Consider the following 13724-nt stretch of genomic DNA (forward strand, 5'->3'; position numbering starts at 1 on the left):
TTAGAATCTCCAACCGACTTGACAAAAGGAGAAAATATATGCCTAACAATCCACAGAATCAATCAACTTGTAGGAAATTAATCGTGCCGTTATAATCATGGCCGAATATACATATTTGCACCAGCTGTTTTGAGAATTATTTCCAACACCCACCGAATTAACTACTACCCGTCACCATGTCCGGCGTCAATGAACTCGCCAATAAAACTTGGTTGATCTTTCTCCACCACCCTAGCTACAACAGCTTCCGTGATAACAACCAGATTAGGTGTTGAAACTGCTGTGGCAGATACCAACCCTCCTCCCTTCATCTCCATGGAATACAGAAGGCCTAATTCTCAACCAACCTGTAACCCTCATATGCTATGCATGTCACCGAAGCTATCCCCCCCACTTAGCCTTTGAACTCTATCCTGGTCATCTCATATTCCTCTCACCAAAACAATAAACAATAAAGTAAAAGGTAAAAAGAGGAGTGACAGTTGTTAGGACAAAGGTGTGCCGAATCACATTTTCTGGAGCAGCTAATTTCACAGCAAAAGTACCTAACATTAATGGTGTCAAATCAACTTCCTGGCAGCATCTTAGCATGAAAATTGTTGATAACCTTTTAAGGCACCTAATACCAGTGAAACTAGTACTGGAACACAAACATCTCTGTTCTCTTCTCACGAGGAAACAACACAGAGTTGTGCGAGAAGAAAATGGACAACCCCAAGAAAAAGATAATTCACATATAGGATAAAATCCACAAGTCGAAAAACCTAGGGATGTAATTTCAATCTTATCTAAAATCCACAAATAATAAAGGATTTAAGTAGAAATGAAAAAAAAATATCAAGTACAGAACCATGTTTTTACACCTAAAATAATTATGTTTAAGGAGATTTGGTTATTATAAATGCAGCTAGAAGACATCCACCCAAAAAAACACACCACTATGATATCCTAGGTTCCGATAAAGGCATGAGAAGAATAGAGGATGAGCTGGCAACATCCAATAGAAGCTAAATAGTCTAAGGTACACAAACTACGATATGAACTGACGGATAGAAGGATATATCTTACGGAAAAAAGCAAACAGAAACCATGATGCCAGCCACTTTAACCAATTTGTAAAACTTCTCTTCGAAGGACAAGTTCCATGAAATCTAGTGCACATTATTCTGGCAATGACAGTAAATTAACAAGTCAATCTCCAACAGCAAAAGGGAATGATTAACCACTAAGCAGCTCTGATGAAGAACAATCAAATGCAACATCTCATGTTCAATACAGCAAAACTAAGTTGCGTTCTCTTCAAGCAAGCAACACAAGTGCATAAACATGCATGCAAATGCCTACACGCATAACCAATGAGCAAATCTATCAGTTCAGCATCATTAAGCAAGCACCTTCAGAAATGACTTGAATAAAAATTTCATCAAAACCACTCAGCTTGTTAAATTTTTGCATCATCATTAGAAATCCATAAACAAAAAACCTGGCCCATACCAGCAGTTATTGGCCAAACACCCAAAGGCTAGTTGAACATATAAAAGAAGCTTCGGTGGGAAATGATCAATAGCAAATACCATCAGTGTGGTTTCCACAAGTGGGCACATGCCAATGGAGGTCACTGATTACTTGATTATAGAGTTTAAATTGTCAAGCAGCTCATTGGACCACAATCCTCAATCCTAAGTCGTGGTTGAATGAAGAATTGCTTTAAAAAGAAAAGCGTAAACAAAAACAAAGTTTTCTTTACCAACATCAATTGCCTCAGGACATCTTGGAAGCCAATAAAAGAAAAGAAAAAGAAAAAAGCAACCTCCACAAAACACGACCAACTTAAGAATTGGACAACGTTTAATAAGAAGGATTCAGTGGTTTAATGCAACAAAGCTTGAACAAGAAAACTTACATCTATTGCCCAAGCACATCTTCATAACACAACCAGAGAAAAACCATACAAAGCAAGAAAACTAGATTCTCTGACTCCCGGACATCTTCAGAAAATCACTAGATTAAAAAAAAAACAACCTTATGAAACAAGACCTTAACTAAAGAACTGACGGTGTAAAATAAAAATTTACAATTAAATACATGATGTAATGCATTCTATAAGGTTCCTTGTTGGCTAAAATCCAAAAAACTCCGAGTTTGAGAAAATCCACAATTCTGCCTTATTATTTTCACAAAGCTTACATAAAACAGTTGATTTGTCTGGACGATTAGTCATGTCTGATTCCCCATAAGATATGGTATCAGCATGGGATCATACAAGCCTATGTAAATAAAGTATTATGGTGCAATTCCAAGAGTATGCAACAGAAAATACAAGTACTGAACTTTTCAGAGAACTAGTGTAACAAAGAATCCCAAAATCCATATAAACCACCATGAAGTGAACCTTGCAAATAAAGTATCAAAAGCAAGCATAATTCACATTCGCACAAGGAAGGTATATTATCAATACTCATGTCTTATTGATATAATTAATTCCAAGTTGTGCATAGCTTCTGACAAGAGTACAAGGACTAGTCTATTCAGTCATCTTAACAACCAACACTCGTTTATCTAAAAAATAACAAACACTAAAAAATGAACCAGGATTAAAAGTGCAGATGAAGTGAAGAAGCGGATGTAAAAGCACAGCTAATACATTCATCAACCAGAGACCCTATAGTCTGCAATCAGGCAATCACGAGTACCACAAAAAGCATCTGCGCCCAACAAGCTGTCATACACCTGAATCAAACATCCATGCACAACTCAATCGATCATTCAACATTCATCACACAAAACAAAGCTCATGATAACTTGAAGCAAATAAACAAAACAAAACAAACTAGCAAAACAATAAAGAATCTTCGCAAGGAAAATTACAAGAAACCCTGATAAATAGTCATGCCGAGCAGCTGAAGAAAGCCACCAGATGAATGCTACCTAAAAATACCATGGCTTTAATAGTATGTACAAACACACAAAGCATCATCATAATGTCAAAGTACAGATAATAAAACAGGCAGGCCATGAAGAGTTTCAATAAATGAAGAGACTTTTCAAATGGGAAAAAATATGAAGAAAAGAAAAGATGAAATCTTCATAATACAAAAACCAACAATCCAACTACAAAAGCACAGCTGTACAAGGCTACAGTTAACAACTGCAAATATATTTGAAGATTCTTACTAGGTTCAATCCAAGTTTTCACATAATGAGGCAGTATCTGACCTAGTTCTTAATACAAGGAATGATAGCTCAAAACAACAGAACAGTACTTTAGACAGAGAAAAAAGATGCTGCAGACTGAGAGGGACACCAGACAACCAACAAACCATTTCACAAATAAAGCTAATGACAAGTATTTCTTTCACAAAAAGAAAGTCATGGTCAATGCAAGACTGCCATCCTACAAGCCACAAGAAATTGCCCTCACTTCTTTTCATGGCTAATGCCACGGTCCAAAAATATCATGAGGGTATAAGATGAAGAGAAAATAAGTGGATATATAACCACCTTATGCAGTTCACATGTGTTTATAAGAGGTAGAAGGAACATAATAAAGTACAAAGCACTGTAAGCTATAAATTTAGGCTCCGTTTGTTTCACATAAAATATTTTCCTCATTTTTCCATGTTTGGCTACCTAGGAAAGCTTGGTCAACAAAAACTATTTTATGGTCAAAGGAAAAATAAGCTTAAAACAATGGAAAACAACTTGCAGTTCTCAAGATGAAAACATTTTACAAGAAAATCTTTGTTATTAAATCATGGACGGCACCCAGTGTTTACCTAATTCTATAACCCCCTGAATCAAAAATATCTAGTTTGGAAGTTTGTCACGTGCAACCATGTAATTGTGACATATATAAATGGACTACCGGAACAAAAGCGAACCACAACTTGAAAAAGCAACCATACTGAGTGTGTGTTTGGTAATGTGGTGATGCCTTTTCAATTAAAAATGCATCAAAATAATGTTTTTTAATAAAAAAAAATCATTTTTGACATAAAAGCACCTAAAAAGCATCAATTTAATGCTTTTTTAGGCAAAAAACAATTTGAAAAGTAGAAATTACCACAGTGCCAAACAAACACTAAGCCTACCCCTTTTGTACCGCATTCCGAAGGGGGTAGCGAACTGCATACCATAATGTACCGTGTTCTAGGTAACTCAAGCATCACCCAATTTACTTGGAATGCGGTGCGTTATGATATGCTATACATGTGTTTACTACAGTCCCCCTCCCCCTGAAACTCGATTAGTGGGAGATAGGCTTAGTATTGCTAATTCAAATAGTGGTTTGTTTTTATAAGTCTTCCATGTATAATCAAAAGATAAAAGTATTGTATTATTGCATGTAGACTAAAATTCAAAATAAGGTAATTTTCACCCTTGGTCCTAGAAAATAGCATGCAAATTATCCGTCTCAAAAACCTCTTGATTTTCTACAGGCACACACCTCTACACAATTATCACCTTTCATTCTTTGCTTTTTTTAAAGGTAAAAAAATTGAATGGTCCTAGCAACTTTTCAGATTCCAATTAATAACAAATATCTTCAAATCCAAATATTTCATTTATTATATAGGTTTTAAACATTTACTCTTATATTTAAACATGAATACTTGCAAATCTATAGCAAAGGATAGAGTAAAAATGGTGTCGCCAGATTTCACATTCTGGATAGCGAACACACCAAGATTGGGATTGCGCAATCTGGAATGATTGAAAATTCAAGGAGGATGAGTGAATTACATAACTCAGCACCATCACTAATCAACTCTTGTCTTTTCCTTTTAAACACTTATTTCTCACACATACCAAATACTAAAACAATTACTTTCTAGTCTTCACTAACGTAACCAAACAATGAAAAACAACATATTTTTGAAAGCGTTAGTTTTTACATGAAACAAATGGGACCTTACTATTCTTCCTAGTTTCAACAAAGCCAGAGGAACTTTCATGGCTCATAACTATTTCATACCAATGTCTAAGAACAACTCAGTAACTTTGAGATGGTGAAGGAGTTAATATGGGCAGACAAAAGGAATTTTTTGGTGAGCATCCATGGTAAGAATTTGAACAACAAATTCTTCCATTCTCAGCATTTCTCCCCCTGCTACTTAAGTCAAGGACGGAAATTTTAATCCTTTTCATTTCATCTCCCCTATTCCCTTAAAAACCAAAGAAGACGGCACAAATCTTCTTTCCCATTTCATACTTTCATCTAACTAGCTAAGATTATCAGCCCAAAGCTTAAACAGACTGAAATTAGCCAGTCAAAAACAAATAACAGTTATGTCTATGAGGCCAACAAGCTGCTTTTACACCTCCATCATTTCTGGTATGACAATCTGATTCTTGTAGATCTGAACATGTTCAACCTATTGTGAAACATTTCAGCAGAGTGGAGACTCACACAAAATAGAGAAGACAGGATACAGAAAAATGGACAGCAGAGAAAAAACTAGGGACACATGAAATAGATGGACAACAAATCACATGAATGCTATCAAGGAACACACTAGATCACTGATTCACCCCATAGCATGACCTTGTAATAGAGGTCAAGAAAATCAACATAAACGACATAAAAGCAAATACCATGGACAAATCATACAGTGAACAAACATACACAATTTTTTCACAAAGCAAAGCAAACAAACCAAGCAAATACAAGGAAAAGAAACCATCCCAACAACAAGCACACATAGAAACCAAGCCATTCAACAGCACCAAATAATGCAAGAAATCACAAAGCAATTAATTTAAACCCAATTTACTACCTCAATAGTAAGGTGGCAAATTTGGATACATTCCCCCAGATGGAACCCTTGGTGCAGGGGATGCTCCCTGATGCTGACTTGGAAATGAAGCATTTGATGATGACAAGCTATACTGCCCAGGATCTGGATATCCACCAGTAGGCATTCCCACTGAACTTGGTGGCAACCTAAACGATGAAGACGCACCAACAGAAGCACCGACGCCGGCACCACCACCACCCAATCCACCATATCCTGTAGAACCTGGTCCACCATACCCACCATAAGGTGGGCCATAACTACCACCCCCAGTACCACTCAAACCAACTACCCCCTGAGACCCCAACCCAGGCCCACCCAGTGAAGCATTCAAAGGAGCAGCAGGATGATGGTGCTGCTGCTGATGACCACCCATTGGCGGCACGCCACTCGAAAACGCACCACCATAAGAACCATATCCACCTGGCGCGCCATACCCTGTCTGCAGCACCATCCCCATTCCACCATCTCCATGAACATTCCCACCCTGCACCTGTCCTTGCAATCCATCTTGCCCTGGTCCTTGCCCCCCGCCAGGCTGCCTCCCTCTTTTCCCATCAATTGCTAACTTACAATTCAACTGCCTCCCTTCAATCATCTTCACCGGCTCTAATAAAGCAGCCTGCGCTCCTTCTGCCGTCTTATAAACAAAAAGCGCAAACCCTTTCGATTTCCCTGTTTGCTTATCAAAACCTAACGGACCCTCCTCAATCTCCCCATACTGCGCAAAATGATTCAACAACTTATCCGACGGCATTTCATACGGCACATTCGCTACATAGATCTTCCGCATTGCAACATCAACAACACCAGGATTGGCTGAAGAATTATTGTTATTATTGGCACCTGAATTCCCCGCTATCGCTAGTTGCGTGACAGTCACGCGCCCATCAATTTTCTTACTGGGCTCTTTCAAAGCCAATAACGCACCATCGACATGCTTATAGATAACAAAACCGTACCCTTTCGACTTTCCGGTGTTTTTATCAAGGATTACAACCGCTTCTTCTAATTCGCCGTAAGTAGAGAACAGATTTCGGAGATTTTCCGTTGTGGTTTCCCAGCCAAGGCCGCGGATAAAGAGCTTCCGTTGCGTGGCGTCGGGGTCTGCGATGGATCGGACGGCTTCAAGGATGTCTGGGTGGCGTACGACGGCGTTTTGAAGAATATCGAGGAGCTGGTCAGGCGTGAAGCGTTCCATCATCTTGCGGGCGTCTTGAGGGGTTAGTTTGTAAGGAGAGTCTAGATCGGTGGTGGATGATACGATGCCGTTTTCTTCGAGCTTGCGCTTCTTTGTTGGATCCATCTGCATCGAGAGGGGGAGGGGTATTTTTTGCGAGAGAAAGAGGGTGAGCGATAAACCCTAATATCCTTAGGAAGAAAGAGGGAGAGGAGGATAGGTTAGCAAATTAGTAAGAATTGAAAGGAGTGTTGTAGAAGAGCCGGTTCATTCTATATACTGTATAAAGAGAACACCTATATAGATTATAATAGGAGAATAATGATTTTATTTTTAAAACAAATCTTTTAAATTATTGTTTTTTAGGGGAAGATAGTTTTTTTTTATCATTTTAGAAATATTTTATAAGTGTTTTTGTCTTATTATTATTATTATTATTATTATTATTATTATTGGCACAATCAAATGATTTTGCTACCCTTAAAATAAAAAATCATTTAACCATGGAAAAGGATATTTTTTAGCATTTTATTTTTTTAATATAATAAAATTACATATTTGACCTTGGAGTTAAAATAATTAAGTCATTAACACAGGGGTATTGATGTTTTTTCATATCATTTTTTTTTAATTATTGGTGTGGTCAAAGGTAATAATGTAATTTACTATTTAATTATTATTTTTAAAATTAAAAAAGTTGTTAGCATGCGAGAAGCACCGTGTATTTCGAGTAGCGTGTATAGCACCTCCCGGTGGTTGAAAATATGCTTTTATTGTCTCCTTTTGCTTTTCGTCATATTCTCTTCCTTGATGGATGACATGTGTCATCTAAAAATTATCGGTTTATTGCTAGTTATATTTTCTTTTTTTTCCTTTCATTTCTCTCTCCTATCCCTAAAAAACTAAAAATGGCCCTCGTTGTTGTTGATGTTTCAGAACCCATCCTTTTAGTTTTGATTTTTTTTATTTTGGTCCTTTTCTCTTTTGTTAAAGTTTTTATTTGTTTTCAATTTAATCCTTCAATTCTAATTTGTACATATAATATTTTTCAATTTAATCCTTCTACTTTTGATTAGTTTTTTTTCATTGGCTCTTTTGTCAAAGTTTTTGTAGTTTCAATTTTATACTTCAAATCAAGTTTGTGAATTTTTTTTCAATAATAATAATATTAATTTTAGTTTGGTCCTTCTTCTTATGATTTCTTATTTGTTCCCCTTACTTGTTTGTCAAAGCTTTTATGATTTTTAAATTTATTCTTCAAATCAAGTTTATGGTTTTTGTTATTTCAACAGCAACAACAACAAAAATAGTGGTGGTATTAGTAATAATGGTAATTATAGTAGTTGTAATAATAATAATAATAATAGTGATAATAATTGTAATAATAATAGTTTATTATGATTGTAATAATGGTAATGATAGTGTAATAATGGTAATGATAGTGATGGTGGTGGTGGTGGTGGTAAAAATAATAATAGTATATATAGTAATAGTAGTAATGAAAAAACAATAGTGATAGTAATAATAGTTTTTTTATGATAATAATGGTGACAATAATAGTAATAATTATGATAATAATATTAATAATTGTGATAGTAATAGTAATAGTAATAATAGTAAAAGTAATAGTAATAGCGGTAACCAGTTATTTGACCTACATTTCGCCATGGGTTGGATTATTGTTTTTGGAAAAAAAATACAAGCTTTTCAAATGTGTTTTTTTATCTAATTATAAATCAAAAGGCATGTGCATGCATTTAATTAAATACATTGAGAACCATTTTTTCTAATAAATGCAAAAAAACAAAGTGTTAACGCATCTATTCAACTCGCCTCGCTGCCGGTCAAATAATTTCTTTTCTAACACAAAAGAATTAATGTCTAGATGTTATTAACGCATTTTTTAACATTGAGTAAAAAGTATAATTGTTAATAAAAAAATTGATGCTTATATATAATAAAATATAATAAAGATTGTATGCGTCAAAAAAGATCTCAAACTAATTTTTAACGCAACAAAAAAATAAAACAATATTACAATTGCTATAGTGAAACACTATTTTCTTAGTATTTGTATAATGATTAAAAAAAGTGTAAAGAAAAAAATATAAAACAAATTACAAAATAATAAAGATAAGAACAAAAAAATTATATAAATAGGTCAAGCATAGAGTGATAAATATTCAAAGTGTAAAAAATAAAAAAATAATATTTTTTTTCAAAAAATGTGTAAAGAAAAAAAAAGAAAAAACTAAATATTAAAAAAAATAAAGATAGAAAAAAAATGGTGATAAATAGACCAAGTGTAAAATGATAAAAATGTCAAATATAAAGAGAAAAGAAAATATAAGAAAATTTTGTTTTCTAAAGAAAAACTAAAAATGATAATTTTGCCACCATTACAGTAAAAAATTAACAAAATTTACAATTATATCATTTTTACAGGAAAATACCATTTCCTTTTAGTATATATACAGTAGTAGTAGTAGTAGTAATTTATTATGATGGTAATAATGGTTATGATATCAATAATCGTGACGATGATAGTAACAATAGTAATAATTATGATAACAACAACAACGATAGTAATTATAATAGTATTAATGTTATTAATAGTGATAATAATAATAGTGATAGTGATAGTAGTAATAATAATAATAATAATAATAATAATAATAATAATAATAATAATAATACTAATAGAGCTAATAATAATGATAATGATAATGATAATAATGTTAATAATAATACTATTAACAATAACACAATAATAATAATAATAATAGTGATAGTGATAGTGATCATAATAATAACAGTAGTAGTAGTGATAGTAATAATAGTAACAATGATAATAATAATAAAGATGATAATAGTAATAGTAATGATAATTCATCATTCAACGTAAGATTTGTTGGAGATTGAGTTTCATTGTTTTTCCATATATGTTGTTTCCAGTCTAATAACCTCGGGTTGCGGGTTTTAAAAGTAGATGTGGTTATTCAACGTAAGATTTGTTGGGGATTGAGTTTTATTATTTTTCATGTATGGTATTTCCAGTCTAATAACCACGGGTTACAGGTTTTAAAAGTTGATGTGGCCCGACATCCTCTTTTAGTTTTTGCCTTATTGTTTTTTTCTTGATTTCATTATTCAACATTAGTTTTTTAAAATAAAAATTAGTCATCTGAGTTTCCTTTGAACCTATTAAATAAACCAATTCACATTGAGTTAACTCTTTTATAGTTTTGTTGGAAACTCGTGTCAGGCAAAGATCTAAGTCAAGGGATTTCAAGATTTATTTTCTTGCTCGAGTTTTATAGCATTAAAAAAAAATCATCATGTTTTTAGTGATCTTTATTACATTAAAAAAAAAAATGGTTCAGCTCACAACAGAGTAAGGGTCAATGGACTAGTTATGGATCCAAACCTTAACCCAATATATCAAACGCCACTAATAAATATTACCGATATTTTATAAGTTGTAAATTTGATTTATTTAAATTTTTTTAGTCGAGCGGGTTAAATGTATTAGATAAGGCTAAATGTTTTTTTTATGAATATTAAAGATATTCATGGATTGAGCTTCTATTGCTAATTTTAGTGAATCCACATTTAGAGATGGACTTACAACATGGATTATAGGTGCCATAACACCCTCAATGTTAGGTCTAATTTTTGTACACTACACCACCATCAAATTCGAGTTACCTTCTCCTCCCCTCCAACAAAGACACGTGCATATTTTTTTACATCAAAAAACTCTAATAAAAAGTCCACTAACAAGAACTTTAAAGTCGAAACATTTATAAATAAAATAAAAATAAATGTTCAATCCACAAATTATTAAATATAAAAACAAAAGTAGTTTAGGGTATAAGAGTTGAATTGAGTTGATTGAGTTTCAAAAATCTTGACTAGCTATCGACCTATGATATTTATTTCTTAGATTTTTTAACCCATTATCATTTGTAATATTCATATTATTCAATCTTGACAAATCAATTCGAATAAGATAATCCAAATATTACAAATATGCTAGATTTTTCTAACACCTATGGTACAGTGGTAAATGAGGTTGGATTTTAGGGCATATTTTATTTTTCACCTATTTACTAGATTAATAGATAGATTGATGCTCTATCTTATCTCATTACAGTAATTTAAAATTGCTAAATCCAAAAGGCATTCCTCAAATAAATCCCCAGCCTTATTTTTAAATTTTTAATTATATGTTTTAATTAGTTTTACACTTCAATTAAAAAATGGAGAGTCTATTGGTACAATTTATTTATTTATCAACACATGGGTCTTATGGTCTATCCAAAAACTCTCCATGTACACCTCAACTTTTTTTACTTAGAAAGAATAAAACTATACTGAATTTCATTTTACCTTTTTTTTATAATTATCATTTTTATTAAAAGTTTATTTTTTTTATCAATTATCTCTTAACATTTTATCTATTTATCAATAATATCTTCTTTACAAATAAAGATAAAATAAAATTAACTAACTCAAAAAGTTGTTTTTTAAAAATATATTTTTTTAAAAAATATTTCATAAACTCATATAATTCATGAGAATAAAATGGAACTAACCTAGAATCATTCCTACTTCTTTCATATCCAATAATTGTCTTTAATTCTAAGCTAGTTTGGTTGTTGTGCTATAAAAAAAAGATTATTATTAGTTTTTTTTTTTTTTTTTGTAAAAACTTGGTGCTTCCTTGAAACCTATAAGAGAGATATAAGGGTAAATCTTATATTCATCCTCCAACCATTAATAGTTTATATATATATATATATATATATATATATATATATATATATATATATATACACTTCTCTTACTTTAATCATTATTATATTATTGGCTTGTATTATACTATGGGTCAAATTAAAATTATTTTTGAACGTAAAAAAAATACCCAAGTGTTGCGAAAGTGTTTTTAATAGCATTTTTACTTAAAGAAAGGTGACAATATTATGAAGGTATTTTTTAGTATCATAATTTTTTTTACTTAAAGAATAGAAAGATGATATCTTTGTTTAATAAAATATATTGAAAAATATAAAAATTGATAAATCAAATAAGGATTTTTAATGTTGATTGAAATTCTAAATATGACACCAATCTTCTTTTAACTAAGCAAAAGATACATGCACATATAAATATTTTATCTCAACTATTCTTTTTATTTTATACGTTTTCTTTTATTTATCTTCGAGGTTAATTTTACTTGTTAAGTACATATAGTTTTCGTTCTTATTAATGAACCATGCAAATGCAATTTATCTATTTAAGATTTTAGATGGAAAAATTTAAAGATAGATTAAAATAATCTCTTTAAAGTCTTGAAAAATTATAGAAACAATCCAAAAAATCAACTAATACTTAAAAAAAACCTTTAAACTAAATAATTGAGATAATAAAAGAGAGAGTATTAATTAAAAATTAAATTTAAAACGAATCATTTTTTAAATAAGAGGTCAACTACTACTAGACAGGCTTGCACACCTGGCTAACGAGAAAAGCCTAGGCACAAATGGGATTAGAATGTCACGCCTGCATACCTTGCTTTTTTATTTAAGAAAAAAAAAACATACAGTTGACACATTGTCTATTTTTTTGTATTTTTCGATCACCTTCGATGATCTTAAGAATATGGTATGAGACCCCAAACATCCATTTTCAGCTTGTTTTGGCCTAAAAACACTTTGAACACATCCTTAAAACCTTAATAAACATATTTTGAAACCTAAAACATCTATACTTAGTTTAAAAATCGAGAATCAAAGTAAATAAAAAAACAATGATCTCAACCTCCTTTTTCTAGTATGTTTAAATGACATAACCACCTCTATTGAATTCTCATCTATAAGACAAACTCATTGACACTAAGTTTGGCTATTTAGATAGTCGGAATGTGGTCGATCGACCACTTTTCTTTCTTCTTGCTATTTTTCCTTCCTCTCTCCATGCTCAACATTTAGATAGTGTTTGGTTACTATCTTAGGATAATATAGATAGAGATGGTGGAGACAAAAGAGATAACACCGAAAAGGTGATGGGGATGGAATTGTGTTTGGTAGTAATGTACAAGATAAAATGACTGTCTCTGTATCATGTTTGGTTACGGTGGATAAGACAGAATAAAATATAAAAAAAAATCTATTTTACTCATAATATCTATTGTTGTAAAACTTACATATTTTAAAAAATATTTAGTTTTATTTTAGTTTATATTGAGTGTTGAAATTAATAATACTATAATAACTCTAGTTATAAAATCAAGACTGACTTGACGGGGTTGACTAGGCGCTTGTAATGGTTCGAGTTTAAGAAAAAATAGAGGAATGATTGAATCAACCTGAACCATTTAAAAACCTAAGTCAACTTGGGATAAAACATGAGTAAAAAAACTATTGACTTTTTTTGAAAAGAAATTTGGTCAAACCAAGGTTGCTTTGATTTTTTTTTTTTAAATTAGGTCAATTGGGTTAACTCTCCTAACCCATGATCTGAACCTTGTCTCAAGTCAACTCCCAAGTCAGGTTTTAAAACAATTTAGTAACTCGGGCTTTGCCTTGTATCGACTTCTGAGTTGAGTTTTAAAACTATGATAATAATTATTTTTGTCCTCAAATGTTTTAGTTGGACAATTTAGAATTGAGAGTTTTTTTATAAGGATATTTTAAAAATAATAAATAATAAATATTGTCTATGAAGATATATCATCTATGTACCTC

At 31.9% G+C, this 13724-nt stretch overlaps 1 protein-coding gene across 3 annotated transcripts; it reads right to left on the bottom strand.

The window, feature by feature from the left end:
• LOC7491349 (UBP1-associated protein 2C) lies at positions 1 to 7255 on the bottom strand. Of its 3 annotated transcripts, none has more exons than XM_024593859.2 (2): positions 5778 to 7255; positions 1 to 1166 (listed from the first exon to the last, which is right to left on the bottom strand). In XM_024593859.2, the coding sequence occupies exon 1, from the start codon at positions 7105 to 7107 to the stop codon at positions 5779 to 5781; it is 1329 nt and encodes a 442-aa protein (XP_024449627.1). In that variant the 5' UTR covers positions 7108 to 7255; the 3' UTR covers positions 1 to 1166; position 5778. The 3 variants fall into 3 exon arrangements, with proteins under 3 accessions (XP_024449627.1, XP_024449628.1, XP_024449626.1); XM_024593860.2 differs by lacking the exon at positions 1 to 1166 and adding an exon at positions 1176 to 1340; XM_024593858.2 differs by lacking the exon at positions 1 to 1166 and adding an exon at positions 2447 to 2730 and having other exon boundaries at positions 5778 to 7254.
• Positions 7256 to 13724: the final 6469 nt, after the last annotated feature.

The sequence above is a fragment of the Populus trichocarpa genome, chromosome 1, assembly GCF_000002775.5.
Source record: "Populus trichocarpa isolate Nisqually-1 chromosome 1, P.trichocarpa_v4.1, whole genome shotgun sequence".
NCBI classification, from domain to species: domain Eukaryota; kingdom Viridiplantae; phylum Streptophyta; class Magnoliopsida; order Malpighiales; family Salicaceae; genus Populus; species Populus trichocarpa.

Excerpts from the sequence above, each read along its gene's own strand:
- LOC7491349 (XM_024593859.2), bottom strand. The coding sequence starts at position 7,107 with ATGCAGATGGATCCAACAAAGAAGCGCAAGCTCGAAGAAAACGGCATC.